The sequence below is a fragment of the Amphiprion ocellaris genome, chromosome 5 (genome assembly GCF_022539595.1).
Source record: "Amphiprion ocellaris isolate individual 3 ecotype Okinawa chromosome 5, ASM2253959v1, whole genome shotgun sequence".
Lineage (NCBI taxonomy): Eukaryota > Metazoa > Chordata > Actinopteri > Pomacentridae > Amphiprion > Amphiprion ocellaris.
The window spans coordinates 14,851,721-14,867,650 of NC_072770.1; the positions used below are offsets into that span (position 1 = coordinate 14,851,721).

The following is a 15,930-nucleotide window of genomic DNA, read 5'->3' on the forward strand; positions in this document are numbered from 1 at the left end:
ACTCACCGTCGTGGTTCCCTTCATTGGCTGCACAGCTGCCAGCTCCTCCGTCATCTCAAAGGTTTTTTGTTAGTCCACGTACAAAGATGAGTAACTGGGCTGTGTCACGGACATCACAGCTCTGGTCCAGGGCCAAGGACAAAACGTCAAAATCGTCCACTTTGTTGTGCAGCTGAAGCTCCAGATTTTCGGCGATGCTCTCCACCCGCCTCGTTACGGTTCGCCTGGAAAGGGTCACATTAACGAACGCTCCTTTCTTTTCCGGGCATATAAACGCTGCAGAGTCCACCAGACTTTCTTTGACAAACTCTCCATCAGAGAATGGCTTACTGACATCCCTTTATGTGTGAGCTTTGGTAACAAATCCTTGCTGCTTTAGCAGTTTAGCAGCAAACTTTCCGACATCCTCCCCGCTCTGCATCAGTCAAATGTTTGTATGAAAGAAACGGTACCTTAGCAGATCTTTCAAAGTAAAAGCAGTGCAGGCGTATCGCTTGCATATATTGTGATGATATATATTTGCATTGACTTTTAATATTTTCCAATGACCTCAAATGGGCCAGTCAGGGTCATCCGGTGGGCCGGATGTGGCCCGCGGGTCGTAGGATGCCCAGGTCTGGTTTAATGCATTAAAATTTTAAAATTAAGTAATCACATTAGAATCACTAATTTGAAAAAGTTACAATAATTATGAGAAAATACAGAACTTGTGCCAAAGCCACCTAATTCTATGATGTTTGTGCTGGTTTTTTACCCACTTTGTTGTTGGCTTTGTGCTTATACTCTAATAAAGAGCATGATATTGTGCTAATATATATGCATATGGAAGGTTTAACAATATAATGTTTACTGGGAGTTACATAGCAATGCATCTAACATAAGCTAATGAGTAGTGTAATGATTTCATTTCATCAAGTAATACATTACTGTTCAAAAAAAGGTTACGTGTAGTACATTATTTTGAGGAATGGTGGCTACACTGCTTATAGAGATTACAATGTTCAGTTTTTGTTTACATGGTGTTGCAGTTTGCAGTGGTATTGACCTGGACTGCATTATTTTAAAATATTTTCTGCTGTTCCACCTACCTCACCTAAAGACTTCTTTCACTGGAATACATAAAATTGTGCAGGTGCGCCCAAGAAAGTAAACAGGGCATGTATTTGTTTTTTTGCCTTTACATTACATAGGTTCCTACATAGTGACAGACCGACAGAGCGCGACATTGTTCTATAAATCAATAATCTTTATTAACACAGTATAAACAACAAACAGCAACAAAGGAAACCCTCCTGCAGAGCGGATATGGACAGTAGAGCCAGTACATCTCAGAGGGGCTGACCGAGACAGAAGCATAGAGACAAAGGGATGGTCAAGGTTCAGATTTCATGGTACACCAACAGTATACACAAACCTATCAGATGCACGAACCTTGCATGTTTCTAAAGCCATTCAGTCAGTTTGCGGATGGACAAAAGAGAGAGAGGACAAAGTACAGTCATGCTGAGCAACAGTTAGCTACAGTATGAAACAGAGTCGTTACATAAAAACCAAGTAAATCATCTCTTTAGAAAGATTCTTTTATATAAATGATTTGAAGTGTACAAAACAGTATATTACACATTTCTTGATGCATGATTCTGAGCAGGACCCAGTAGCCCACAGTACACTTCCCTTCAAAGTACTACAAACTACGCAACTGGATTACAAGCTACATACAGACTGCACTGTACTGAACTCACGTAGCACAGCAGTCCCACATGGCATCAGGAGACTATGGGAAAAAGAAAAGATCAGCAGCATTGTCTTTTATTAAGAATACACACCTATAAAAATGCACCAGGCCTCATATATTGCCAGTATCCCATGCGAAACAGCAAGAATGCCATTCAAACTAACCTCGGTAACCTCAGCAAAAAGACGCTGGCCTCCCCCCCCCACCACATACAGTTCCTATCGACGCAGCAGCATGTAAACATCAGCACGGCTGCTTCATAGTTCTATGTTTCTAATGTTTTTTTTGATATACATATGATAAGTTAAGGCTCTTTAAGGACCTGAGGATTTTGAACATATGATGAGGCACACAGAAGGCAAAGAATAGCTCTAGACACAGGGCTAACTGAAAGAATGAGGAGCATGAGACGACCACGAGGGTTCGGTCACCAGTGCAGTTCATTGGCCAAAGGTTGAGGAACCCAGGGGAGAAGCTCTCCACAACAGCTCGGTGCTACTTCAGGTTACAAGGTCAGCAACTATCCCGTCGATGGCTTTCAGTACTTCAACAACTTTTAGGGAACTCTTGGACGGCCTTATTGTACAGAGGACTAGAACCTAAACATGGCATGGTAACGCTTTGTCATCCAGCATGATAGATTATGACTAATAAATTACTGCTTGTTGTAATTATTCCATCTGTCCATACCAGCTGTCTTTCTAAGTGCACATATAACGTGATCTAGAGTCCTTGTTTGGTGCAGAAATACTTTCTGGAGTTCGGCAGAAACCAATATCAGTAGTCTTCAGTTAGCAAAATCTTTGTCCAGGTAGCAGGTTTATTGTCTGAGCAATCTCCAACAATAAACCTGTTGCAGCTCAAGAAGCAGAAACACAGATGAAGAGATTGTACATGAAAATCAGCAGAACTTTAGAAGATCGCAAGAGGACAGAACTAGTTAATACCAGGTTCAAACTACCTAATATCAGGACGAAAATTGCCGGATGTGAAAGATGGAAGGCTTCTTGATTAAAAATGGGCATCAGGCTTGTTTTATTCTCTAAATTACTTCCTAGTTGACAATCAATGTTGCATCTTGGACACCTCACAATGTTCATGTGAGATTCTGCGAGTTCTGACTGCTCCTTTTTGTACAATATCGCAAAGTTCAAGATATACTAAAGAACTGACAGCCCATACTGTCCTTACAGTGGGACCCACAGACTGATGTTTGAGGGTTATTTCTGTTTGTGGTTGTTTTTATAAAACTAGTGTAGCCCTTTTCAGACACTGGAGACATTGCTGTCTTCTTCAGTTTTGTAAAGTGACAGCAATCTGTCATAGACATGGATCACTTTTTAACTCTCTTCCTTTGGAAAGGCTCATATGGATCCCGCTGCTGTTTGAGGCTGAACGTATTGCACAAACTTAAGAGAAAGACTTCTTCAAGCAGCTGGCAGCAACAAAATAAACATCAGCTCCTTGTGTTTGATATATGTCTTCTTTTCTTACTCAGTAAAGTTTTTCTTTTTATGCATGTTTTAATTTGAAGCCAAAGAGTTTTTAATTTTAGGGTAAAGTGAATGAGAAAGGTGTTCTGTGATTTTGGCAGCAAACTGTCCTTTGCTGTCTGTGATGTTTTTGGTAAAATCTTGATATTGAAATGTGGAAGATCTCCCTTCATTAACTTACAACTGTAGGTGCAGCTGCCATTACTGGGACTGGGTGTCATAGTAACTTTTTCTACAAGGGGAACAGTGTTCAATCAGACAGAAGTCTGACATGTTCAGATGCCATCAGACTAACAGAAAGGGCTACATTTCTGGAGAGGGTCTTTCATACTGTAAACACAGCTTGTTTGGATTAGCTGGATTTCTCTCTACAATTATAAAGTATATGAATTCTACACTGAATAAAAATGAATTGAATGAATCTTATCAGAAATATCGTGTAATTCGAAGCCAGCAGAACTGAAACTGCAGCCTTGTGTTAGTTAAAGCTGAACTGTAGAAGATCTACTTGCACAAAACAGTAAGTATCACTAATTTTACCACCATCTGCTGCAATGTAGCAATGCTATGGACAGAAGGCATAATTACAATTTCCCATAACACTTCTAATGTTCACTGGCCATGTGAAGATTTAACAAAACCCCAAACCTGTCTTTTTTGTAATTAGTGCCAATTAGCATGACCTGATACATGACCTGAAATTAATGTTTTTCATTCAGCATTTTCTGCAGATTCATATAAGAAGGAAATCGTATTTCACCACATTAAGGAAATCCATTTAAATTAACTTTAACTGGTTAACTTTGCAGCTAGCTAACATTTTGCTAGTAAGGTAAAGCCATAGCATGTAATGTCTAGCGCTAATCCTCTCTTCACATACTGGTTAGGCTGACCAATAGCGACACCAGTAGCAAACCTGTCGATGCAATTCTGTGTGACATATTTTTGAAATAGCGCAGAAACAGCAATGCAGTGATGTACCAGGTGACAGTTCATTTCACGAGGAAAAATAACATCTTCTGATTGGCTGAAACTGAAGCATTACCTTACTTTAGAAGGACAAAAGGTGTGGTGTCACATCACATTCTTAACCTCCAAACTGGATATTTGATGATATTGTTTGCCATGCACTTAACTGTTCTCGCCCAATAAGCCCAGACCGACTTCAAATCGATTAAGAAAACAAAATCTATAAAAGCTCAACATGTCATACAAAAAGATGCATATAAGACATTTTTCTCATTCTTTTTTTTTCTTATGAAAGCTGCTTTGGTAACAACATAGTCACGACATCGGTCATTCTCCTTTACTTAGCCTGGGTGCTGAAGGGGACTCCTTTGCCTGTCATCTCAGTGTCTTCTTTATTTTTTTCATCAGCATCTTCCCTCTGCCTCTAAAATCTAAATGAATGGATCTAGTTACACCAGAGTGGGCTTTGTTTGCATTCCGCCGGAGAGCCGTCTCCATGTCAGATGCAACGTCTGCTGGTAGCCGTTTGTCATAAAGATGTCCGCGCTGTGAAAGACAGTGCTATTGTACTGAGGGCTGATAGAGTGGAGACCTTGGATGCTGAGCCGACTGCTTTGGGGCCTGAAAAGGTATTGAGAAGACAAGGCTGTTAGTTTTTCCACTGTGACAGAAAAAAAAGATCTTTGTGCCATTTGAACTCGGTTTTCTCTCAAGCCTGCTTTCACAATTATGAGCTGAAAAGACTAATTTCTAGACATGTTTATGAGTTATTACTTGAGCAGAATGAGATTCTACATACAATGCAGACTTTATTGTGTCACTTAATTACACAAATGTCTGATGTAGCACATTATTTTTCCTTCTCTCTCTGTTTCTTTGCAGATGACAACAGTTGATCTGTTCCGGCAAAACAGCAGCAGGGGAGTGGATTATTCAGCTCAGCCACAGGGGACACTAACTAGCTCTCCACTGACCTGGCAACCTTGGGATGGTGATCAGCCTGCTGCTGCTGCCTTCCCCTCCCTCTCCAAATGGTTTTATCTGGATGATATAACCCTCATCAGTGGGAAACGCGAGCTCCACAGAGGTGGTGTTGGTTTCCATGACGCTGGGACGGCTGTGTTGATTCTTCTTGTACAGCACCTGAATGCGAGGCCAAGTAAAGAGTCGGACATCACGGAAACAAACACAATTTTCTGATAACACGTAGAAACTGGGTGCTTACTTTGTAACCCGTGACCTCTGACTCATTCTCCAGGGCTTTGACCTGCTCCCAGTTCAAAATAATCTTGGAGTTTGATGCATTCCACATCACTTTAACTGGTGGTTGACTGGGCGCTGAGAGGAGAAAAATGTATTATTACCTCAAACACAAGCAGAGAGCCACCAGGAATTCTAATTAGATGTGATGCTTACGTGGTTTTTTGGTGGTAACATTGACGGTGGAGCTGGGAGGCCCTGTTCCAGCAGTGTTATACGCCCTCAAAGAGATGTAATATGTGGTGCTGCCTTTCACCCCGCGGATAATAGTAGATGTTTGATTTCCTACAGTCCTTTGCACGCTGGCCATGTCTTCCCTTTCACTTCTACTCCAGTATCTCAGCTGAAAAGCAACAAGGCAGAACCACAGACGTGAATGCAGAAAACACGACGGACACCTTAAAAGCTTTCTGTTACACCCTGTCAGTGAAGTGCAAACTGGAAACAAGAAGATGTGAACTCAACTGGATGGAGGATGTGAACTGGTCTGAAAACAAACTTTAGCAGCGTGTCACCCCATCTGCTTTTTTCAAGTTCATGCCTTTGTGTTGCGGTTTAAGTTGCGTGGTAAAGAGGGAGCTCAAATATGCCAAAAAATAAGAAATAAATAAACAGAAAAACAAATAAGAAGACAAGACAGAATCTTCAAAAAATTCCCTGCCATCAACTTCCACTGATAACAGATTTTATTTGTCACCCGGCTTGTCAGGGCTGAAATAGCTGGCACGCTCGACAGCACAAATATAATTTGTCTTTCCTCACAGGAATGGTTTGCTCGGGCCCTCCTGCTCCTCTGTTGACTTTGAGTGGCCAACAATTTATAATTCTGAGACTTTATGCAACTCCGAGGACGAAAACGGCACCTTTTGTTCACATGTTGGATTTCAATAATGAGCAGAATTAAAAAGAACTAACTGAGCGCAAAGCCACTTTGTGAAACTGCTTTGTAGTGTGGATTAGGAGCTAAACATTCTATCCCTTAGAGTACTGCATCAGTACGCTAATCAGGGTGGTTACAGTACTTAGGTAAGCAACAAGAGAAACACAACTAAACCCACAGGCTTGGGACCAGGCTGGACCATTATGCATGCAGCAAGCTATTATCTTGTGCGCCTAAGGTGCATGAGTCTGAAACACTCATCAATAATAGAAGAGAACAAGATTCAACAGAATAAGTTGCCACGTGCGTGTGCACACACACACGCGCACACACACACACACACACTAACAGGGCTGCATCTGACAGAAGCACACAAACAAGGTATTTCACTGGAGCTCACCTCATAGCCCAGCACTCTCTTCTTGCTGGCATTCCAGGGCAGAGCTTTCCACGAAACTTCAATCTCAGATGCAGAGAGGCTCTTGGCACGGACTCTGGTGGGCGCTCGGCCAGGCTCTGGAGTTAATGTATAAAGATTTTAGAAAGTAACACAGAGCTTTTGATGACCTCTCAAAAAGGGAACATCAAAACAATTTCAAAGCCACTTCTTTCGTCAGAACAACAGAGGGAGGGAAGTGTGGGGAAGACGTCTGCAAGAGCTGAAAGAAGAATGCTGGCTACAAGATCACTGCTGAAACTGCTCAGACCCAGGATGAATCTGGTGTTATAGTCCTGCATAAATGAGAGGGTGAGCGAGGAGAACAACCGACATGAAATCACACGTACCCTCCTCAGCAGAGTAGATAGTGGTGACGGGTCCGAATGGCCCTTCGCCCTCGTTGTTGTAAACTCCGACCTTCACGTGGAAAGGCGAGAAGGGCTGGATGCTCTCATTTTTAAAGACGTATCTGGATGCTTCGGCGGATGGAACGGCTGCCTGCATCCAGCCGGTGGCACCGTGAGGTCGGAAAGCCACGACGTAGCCAAACCCTGCTCCATTCTGCAGCTCCTCTGGAACTGGCTGCAGAAAAAAACAACACTTTAAACACTTTTTTTTTTTTTTTTTTTTTGCCAAAAAACTCCCTTCTGAGTTCATTGGATATAATAGCACAGTTTGGACACTATAAACTAAATGCAGAAATCAAAGTTGAGGCTTTCAATTTTTAAGGCAATGCCTGGCAACATCCCATTTTTCAGGTGCAATATTTCATGATCAAGTGTGATATTACTGTAATAGAAGAGAGATGGACAGAATAGAATAGAAATACTTTATTGATCCTAAGGGGACATTCTGTTGTTACAGTAGCAAGCAGTAAAGTAGTAAAATAAAGTGACGAAAAGTGAAAAAATTTAAATATAAATGTAGAAAAATATACCAAGATACATAAGGCACAACAAAGTGTAGAATATACTATGAATGAAAATGTACTAAATTGAAAAGTGCACCATAAAGTGTCAAATGCTAAAAACAAAACTATTTACTTTCTACTGGTCTCTCCTTGCCTTATTTTAGCTCTTTTTTTTTTTTTTTTTTTTTAAATTTTCAGTATTGTGTGGTACGTATTTCTTACTGCTTTTCTACTTTTTAGGCACTGCATGTCTTATGTTATGCCTTTTTTGAGCAGTATCTAGCACAAGAACTTCCTTAGATTAATAAGGTTTTATCTTATCTTGAACACAACTCGCTGAACACACAAGAAGTCCTACTGAACACATCCATTACACAGCACAAAGCACTCAGCATGATAACATAAACTCAGCTGTTGTCTGATAACATGCTTCAGACATTTATAGCTGCAGGCTACTCGATAAACCAGCCGGTCTCTCTCCTGCCTACTGAAGGATTCATGGTCATATAAAAAAGCACTTCATTTCTTTGTAAGTCTGACAAGAAATAGGGCCGACGGGTACTCAGAGTGTGGTGTATATGTGTGAACAGTGGACTAATATGGATGTTCATTGTCCCCAGAGATTCAATGTGACTTTCAGTGACTCTCAAAATATAGCACTCAGCCAGAGTAAATAAATGTAAAAGGCTTTCATGTGGTGTGAATAAGTTGTGGTGTCTATTGTTGGACCGCGTTTATTCCACTTCTTTATTATAATGATTAATCGCCTTTCATGTCTGCTGATGATGTTAGCTTATTTCTTTCACATAAACATTTTATACACTTATTTGTGAAGCAGCTTCTGAATGTGACAAATATTTTTCATCATTTTAATTTAGCTGACCTATTTCAATGTCAATTAGACAAATTCCCAAAACTTATACGCCTTTTCATTGGAAATACAAAAAATGGGATTGAGAAATCGGTTCAATAAAATAAGCAGTTCGGATCTTTTGCAAATGTTTGATAACTTTTACATATGTCTTGTTCATTGTAATATTGTTATATTGCTATTTATTCAACTTATAAGTAACACAATTTATTCCACCAATCTTTTTACTGTCTGTCTTTTCTATTGTTTTTTTTTCTAAGAAAAACTGTATTTTGAGCAGCTGTTGTACATTGTGGCCTTGTCATTCTAATATTTGACATGTACAAATCTTGTGTCTTCAATTGTTGACACAATATGTTTTCTCATCTTTATGTTCAACTATCCATCCATCCATCCATTATCTATACACCGCTTATTCCTCACTAGGGTCGCGGGGGGGGCTGGAGCCTATCCCAGCTGACTCGGGCGAAGGCAGGGGACACCCTAGACAGGTCACCAGTCTGTCGCAGGGCTACATATATAGACAAACAATCACTCACACATTCACACCTACGGGCAATTTAGAGTAATCAATTAACCTCAGCATATTTTTGGACTGTGGGAGGAAGCCGGAGTACCCGGAGAGAACCCACGCATGCACAGGGAGAACATGCAAACTCCATGCAGAAAGATCCCGGGAAAGCCGGGACGCGAACCAGGGATCTTCTCGCTGCAAGGCGAAAGTGCTAACCACTACGCCACTGTGCAGCCCTATGTTCAACTAATGTGTCATTATTCTTTTATTTACATTTTACATTATTTTGTTTTATTTAGAGTAAGGACTTTTTGTGTTGTATTGCATGTGCATCTAAATTACATTAAGTCAACATATGAACACTTAATTGAAGATCTGGCATCATTTAATATGCAGATTGCATGTGGGTTAAACCCAGGTTTACTGCCACCCACTGGACAGAATGTACAATTTTAGATCCGCTACAGGCAACAACCTGAGACTAGCTAAATCATCAAAGCCAGGTTCTGATTTTTCTTCTCATCCTCACCCTGGTTCTTGCACTAGTCTCTGGGTTACAACTTCTGTGTGAATTGAAATGTGCAGCCTTTCCTTTTCTTTTTACAGGAAAAAGTTAAAATTGCAAACGCAACCCTCCGTCCCTGCTTCTATATCAAAAGGAAAATGCCTCAGGAATTTTCAGGGCTGAGGCCAAATAGCGGTGACTTTGTTAAGCCCAAGTTCCACTCAGATTGAACTTTTGCATATTGAAACATCAACGCTGATTCTGTGAAATATTCCACAGCAGGAACTGATGATTTTGAGCAGCCTGAACAAATGTAAGCTTTTGGAGCCACATTGATATGCAGTGGCTTTGTAGAAATAAAGACAGAGAAAGAAAGCGAGCATGGCAGAAAAAGAAAGGAAGAAAAAAAACAGAAAAGGAAAAATAATCAAACAAAAAAGTTGGGACTTCGAAGGAATCATTGAGTTTAATTATCTTATTGAAACCTCAAAGGCATTTTTCTCTCCCCCAGGGTGACAGCAGCAGTTATTGCCTCCCTGTTCTTAAAAATGAAATGCCATACATTAAGGCGTTCAGCTGTTATTAATGAAACAGAGGCCCAGATCCAGAGAGAATAATGATGCCTGGCTGCCTCCTCCATGGGTGAGGGGGTCCTGAACAAGCTTGCTTACCTCCCATGTGATGACTAATTCGGAGCGACTGCCACCGCCTCCACTCACATTAGCCGGTGTGACCTTTGGAGCTGGAGGAAGAAGAAGGATCAGTGTTGGGCGTGTTGACTTCAAAAGACACTGCAAAGGTACAAATAATCATTTTCTCTGTTGCTACACGAGAGAAAACTTTTTTATCTAGAGCTTCAACGTCTGGATATCCTCAACCGCAAACTCCTCAATACTGAGTCCAAAAGATACCAAGAAAAAACGGACACACAAGGGACCTAATCCTGGCTAACTGCTTACTTCTTTCAGATATTTTTTTTTTTTTAAGCATTCGTTAGTTTGTTGAGACAGAGAAGTAATAACCATCACCAAGTCTGCTTTTCGGCATTTAATGACAATTTATGGCACTGACATTAAGGTCATTCCAATTCAATTCACCAATTTTTTAAAAAAAGTTCACGCCTGACCACCTCATATTTGTCTGTTTTTTTTATTTATTTATTTTTTCATTCATTTGTAAGTAAGTATAACAATTGCCCCTTGGGGATATAAAAAATAAAATAAAAAAAAATCAGATTCTGAATGTGTGGTTACAGGTTTTTTTTTGTTTGTTTGTTTTAATGAAGGGTGGGGTAATGTCAATTTTTGCGTCATTTTCTTCACGCCAATCTGTGGAGCAATGTTTGAAGTGCCATAACTTGAAAAATAATGTAGCTGCAGTGCTAGAATTTTTCAGGCTCACTGATATGTACACATGGTCTTCAATGGTACAACCAAGTGCACTGATAGAATCATACAAACCAGTTAAATGATGGCGTAAATTTGGTGAAAAAATGTCCATGTTTCTGTGTAGTCTGATATTCCACCAATCATAGAATCTTTGTTTTTTTGTCTGAAGAGGATAAATGTTCTCCAGTAATTGGCATAAATTAAATTAAAGGTGTTGCTTGATATTTGATTTTTACATTTTTTAAAAAGAATTTTTGTCATTATTTTACATGGATACAGCAATATTTCCTCACCAGAACCTCTTAAGATCATTAAATTAAGAGTTATATTCTGTCCAAAAGTTGATAACAGTATCAAAACCAAACAGTGTGCATTTACAGGTAGTTATGTAATAAAAATTACAATTAGTTTGGCTTTTGTATGGGTTAAAAAATACATTAGGTTAATTATTGAATAGAATATCTATATTTTTTCATTCGGCATGTACAATGAAATTGTATGCAAACTTTATACAAGTGCAAAACAGCAAAGTGCATCAAGTTAGATGTATATTGGTATATAAATAAAAAAATACAAGAAAAAGGCTTCTAAACTAACGATAAAAAGATTATTTAAAAGGTGAAGATGAGATTCTAAAACAAAAAGTAAAGAAACACCCAAAATGCCACACATACAAGACACTCATATTAGGCATATATTGAACTTTGGAAGCTGGATATTGTTTAGGCAGAGCGAGACTGTCACCCTGTTTCTATGTCCTCATACTGAACTACTCCTTAAAAAATTATGAAATTAAGTAAATTACGTCCATCTTAGACAGTCAGAACAAAGGAAGTCTGAAAGCGGTTCAGTACAGTACATACAGGTGCCCTTGGTCCTTGCTTGTTTGGATGGCTTGCTGGGCTCGCCGGTCCCGATGGTATTGCTTGCCAGGACTCGAAACTCATACTCCACCCAGGGGCTCAGGTCTATTACTGTCGCTGTCAGCCGGTGGCCCCCCACCACCTCAGGAACTGGCACAAAAATACACATTGCACGTTCAGTTTCGAGAAACTTGCGGTGTGTTTTGTATGTGTGTGTGAGCTTAGAACCAGCAGCTGGTCGTCCTCCAGGCTGACAGACCTGGTAGGATTCCACCACAGGTACATGAGACAGGCGTAATCCCTCACAAGGACACGTAATGCTCACAGAAAACTCACTAAACAAGCAACAACACAGAAGAATTTCATCTAAAGAAATAGAGTGACTGCTAATTTACCAACCTGGCAATATAGATTTAACGCAAGGCATCGATACCACTGTAATGCACAAAAAGGCGATTCTACTAAAAATGACAACAATCCCTTTCCTGTTTTGAATTCCCACAAGGTCATATTGTAGTTTTGTTTCAAATATATGATCTTAATGTGGTAAATCAATGAAGCCAGTAAAACTATCTTAGATTAAAGTGTCCTTAACTCTCAAAAACATCAATAGAGCAAGGTATACAGTATGAGATAAAAGCACTTTATATCCACCATGCGTGAATGCTAAGGGGGCCATTAAAGAGGATGTGGGGAAAAATGACACTGATGCTATCACTTAACTACCCGATCAAATTACAGCCCTGGCAACAAGCTTCATCATCAGGATGAGATCCATCTTTTCAGGATTCCCAGGAGTCCGATAAAATGGCGGTCAGTGGTCTTGGTACAATTGTGCAGCAGTTGGCGCTGGGCTAAAAAATTACATCTCCAATATTTTCCAGCTGAGGCAGAATGAAGAGCGACCCCCTCCATGTGATTGGAGGAGGCCACGGCTGGTTGGAAAGAGCTTACCTGTGGTGACAGCCTGCCACCCGAGGGTAAATGGTGTCCTGGCCTGGATGGTGTACGCCGTAATTGGACTGTGATTATCAGGACCGGGCCTCCAGGACAGAGAGGCTGTGGTATCAGTGATTTCTTCAACATGGATGCTGGTGGGGGGCCCCGGGGGACCTGATAGATGGCATAGCCAGGCGAGAAGGAGGAGAGAAAGACAGAGAGACAGGCAGTGGAAAAGAGGTAAAGGAGGGAAGGGGGAGGAAATGTAAATCAGGAAGAGATGGAAAGATGGCAGAGCTCGTTGCGGTGCTTTTAGCACCTGCGGCTAATGCAGTGAAGTCAGTACAGTGTGAAACCTTTGGGAGCTATTCGGTCTAATTAGACAGTAAATTTCCTTTAAACCACGAAGAGAGAAATTTCCATTCTCCTCACTTTTCATTCTGGCTCCTTATTTCTTCATCAGTGAGGTGCAATGAGACAGTAAACACGAATCCCTGACAAATTCCAATATTCTTCAGTGGTACAGAAATGAAAAAATTATTTAACAGCTTGGAGAGCTTAATAACTTCCAACCTGAAATATCTCATCAGCGGTTATTCTGAAATGAAGCATGTCCATTTGCAGTGAAAACAAATGTGGAATGTGTGCACATTATTGTGACTTACCTCTGACAACCAAGTCAACAGCAATGGAAATGCTGTCCACCTTCGTTTGCACAGCACATGTGTACTTCCCCGCATGCCTCAGCTGGATGTTTCGAATCATAATGTCTCCTGCCGAATGCTGCTGTCATTCAACACATGCACAATCATGCACACGCACACACACACACAAGCACACAGAGTTCCATAAGCAACACCTCCAGCTATTGTAATTCAAGAACAATACTTTTATAGCCTCATGGGAACAAAGCCAGCTGCACAGAAAAGCTCATTCTCATGTATGTGTGTCTAGAAAAATAAATCCATAATTCCTCCTGCAGCTTCTTCCCCCTTCCATATTTTAAAAAGGACACAGAAATACCTCTCTATACTGGACACGCTCCATGCATTTATTTTATCACTGTAATTACAGTAATGGACTTGCTCTAAAAGCTTGATTTAGATTGTGGAGCCGTTTCAGGTACATGGAGCACCCTAACGTGTAGTCTAATAGTTGGTTCTTTAAGCGAGTCTTTCATTCCATCTCTAGTTGCAATTCTCACTCCTGCATAATGATTTTATCTGAGTAAATCTGAGCAGATTCTGTAATAAATTGGACATGGTGGAGAGCTGTGGCACAGGGGCAGTAAGAATTCTATGGAGTGGCTGTTCGCTTAATCAAAGTAAGTGTAGATGAGCAGCAATTTATTAAGGAGAGGAGAATGTAAATCATGCTCCAAGAAACACCTAAATCATAAAAGAAACAGAAATACATCCCATGAACTGATTTTTTAAAATTTGCTTTACGCCTGCAGTTTTTTTTTTGAGGAACTTTGAATTTTTGGGCTAAAAAAACAAGACTGCGAATCGCATGCTGAGATATAAGCTGCAAACCCTTAAAGTATACAGCGGGTGACTGTGACTGGTTGCAGGGTGTGTATGTAAATTTCATTTTAAAATAAACCACAGGCAGCAATTTTCTGGCCATAAATAATATACACGATACAAACATTCCCTCTGCACTGCGGCTGAATTTATTATGACCCTGCTAAAAGGAGAAGAAGTGTAATATTGATGTACCAATGAATCTTCAGAGTCACCCCTCGACCTTTATTCGATGAAATCTCGGAAGGGGGGCTGCAAAATAAATCAATGTCTTTTATGTAGCTGGTTTTAATAAGAGCACAGTGACAGTAATAAAATGACAATTCTTCAACAAACCTCAATAAGGTTTGTGTCTTAAGTATTCCGCCTCATTTGAGAAATATGTTGCAAAAGCTGCAATGTGACAATAAGCAGGTTTCCAAACACTGCTGCTGTGAGATGTGCACATATGCAGGGCTTTAAAAACAATCTGCAGCTTATGGGATCAGCATAAGTTGTTGCGGGAATCACTAAAGTGATGAGCGGAAAATGCTCAGCATCACAGGAAGCTGAACTCCTTGTTAGCTCAGAGCGCCGGGTTGGTGATTTGCATGTGGAGCCTTGGATTTTTAATAAGGTCAGGGATGGTTCTGAAGAGACACTGCTGAGGAAGAAACGCATTTTTTAAGGACAGGTCACTGGAAATGTCTGTTTAATTGTGGGGGATGTTGCTGTGCTTTACATAAACAAAACAAAAAAAAATGACAAAAAGGTGTGCAGACTATATAATTGTGTGACGGATTAGTAGATTAGATTAGTAGAATAAACACTGAGCCCTGTACTGACACCAGTTTGTTATGAGTGAAGCTACTGGTGTCTAATGAGGTTTTGCACTAATGTAGCATATCTGGCAGGAATCTAGTGTGCTCTATTTTGATGGTGAACAGCAAGAAGTACAACACCTGTGCTCTCAAACTGTGTGGCAAGGAAGCAGAAGGAATTTCTGATATGTGTATGTACACGAGGCTTATAGAACACATTCATCTAAGCCATGTTGCTAGGTGAAAAGTCTGAAATGCACAAATGACCTGTAAGATCTCACCTTGTGTGGTCTTGGCTAACATTATCACTGCGACTAGCTGCCATTTCCCACTGAAATTCCCTGGAACATGTTGGGTAGCTGGAGTTAAGTTTTAGAAATGCAACGAGATATGAGTCACTCGATCTCAATTCACCAAATGCTCCATGCCTCATCATCTTCAATTTGACTAATTTTATGTTATCATATTGTCAAAGCATGTTCAGATATCAGGTATAAATGTAAAACACATAATTTCAACAATATTTTTTTGCATACAGTAGACCTTTGACTGGCACTTTACTCATTTTTAAAGCTCCAATTGGTGCCAATCACAGGAAAAAAGATGAGCCTCTTAGCGTTTTTTTGACCAAATGTGCACCATTACATAATTGGTTTGTATTGTCCTATCAAATCAGGGTTGCATCATTGAATATGATATTTGCATATCAGTGAGGCTACAAAGTTTCAGGAATGTAGGTACATTATTTCTCAAGTTATGGCACTTCAAACACTGCTCAACAGATTGGCGTGAGGAAATGATGCAACAACCCCACCTTTTACAAGAATTTTTAGCTTAA

The 15,930-nt window shown here is 40.3% G+C and overlaps 1 protein-coding gene across 3 annotated transcripts in view; it reads right to left on the reverse strand.

Annotated features, from left to right (window-relative positions):
* Positions 1-1,225: 1,225 nt before the first annotated feature.
* Positions 1,226-15,930, reverse strand: part of cntn4 (contactin 4) — a 161,251-nt gene continuing 146,546 nt past the window's right edge. For 2 of the 3 annotated variants that reach the window (XM_023261305.3, XM_023261304.3), the window contains exons 14-23: positions 13,432-13,552; positions 12,782-12,940; positions 11,828-11,977; positions 10,248-10,318; positions 7,124-7,358; positions 6,738-6,853; positions 5,614-5,800; positions 5,423-5,535; positions 5,172-5,340; positions 1,226-4,818 (exon numbers count right to left, since the gene is read on the reverse strand). In XM_023261305.3, the coding sequence (XP_023117073.1) occupies positions 4,727-4,818; positions 5,172-5,340; positions 5,423-5,535; positions 5,614-5,800; positions 6,738-6,853; positions 7,124-7,358; positions 10,248-10,318; positions 11,828-11,977; positions 12,782-12,940; positions 13,432-13,552 (1,413 nt within the window). In that variant the 3' untranslated portion in view covers positions 1,226-4,726. The remainder of the gene's footprint in view (positions 4,819-5,171; positions 5,341-5,422; positions 5,536-5,613; positions 5,801-6,737; positions 6,854-7,123; positions 7,359-10,247; positions 10,319-11,827; positions 11,978-12,781; positions 12,941-13,431; positions 13,553-15,930) is intronic. The other variant, XM_023261306.3, reaches the window with a different exon arrangement.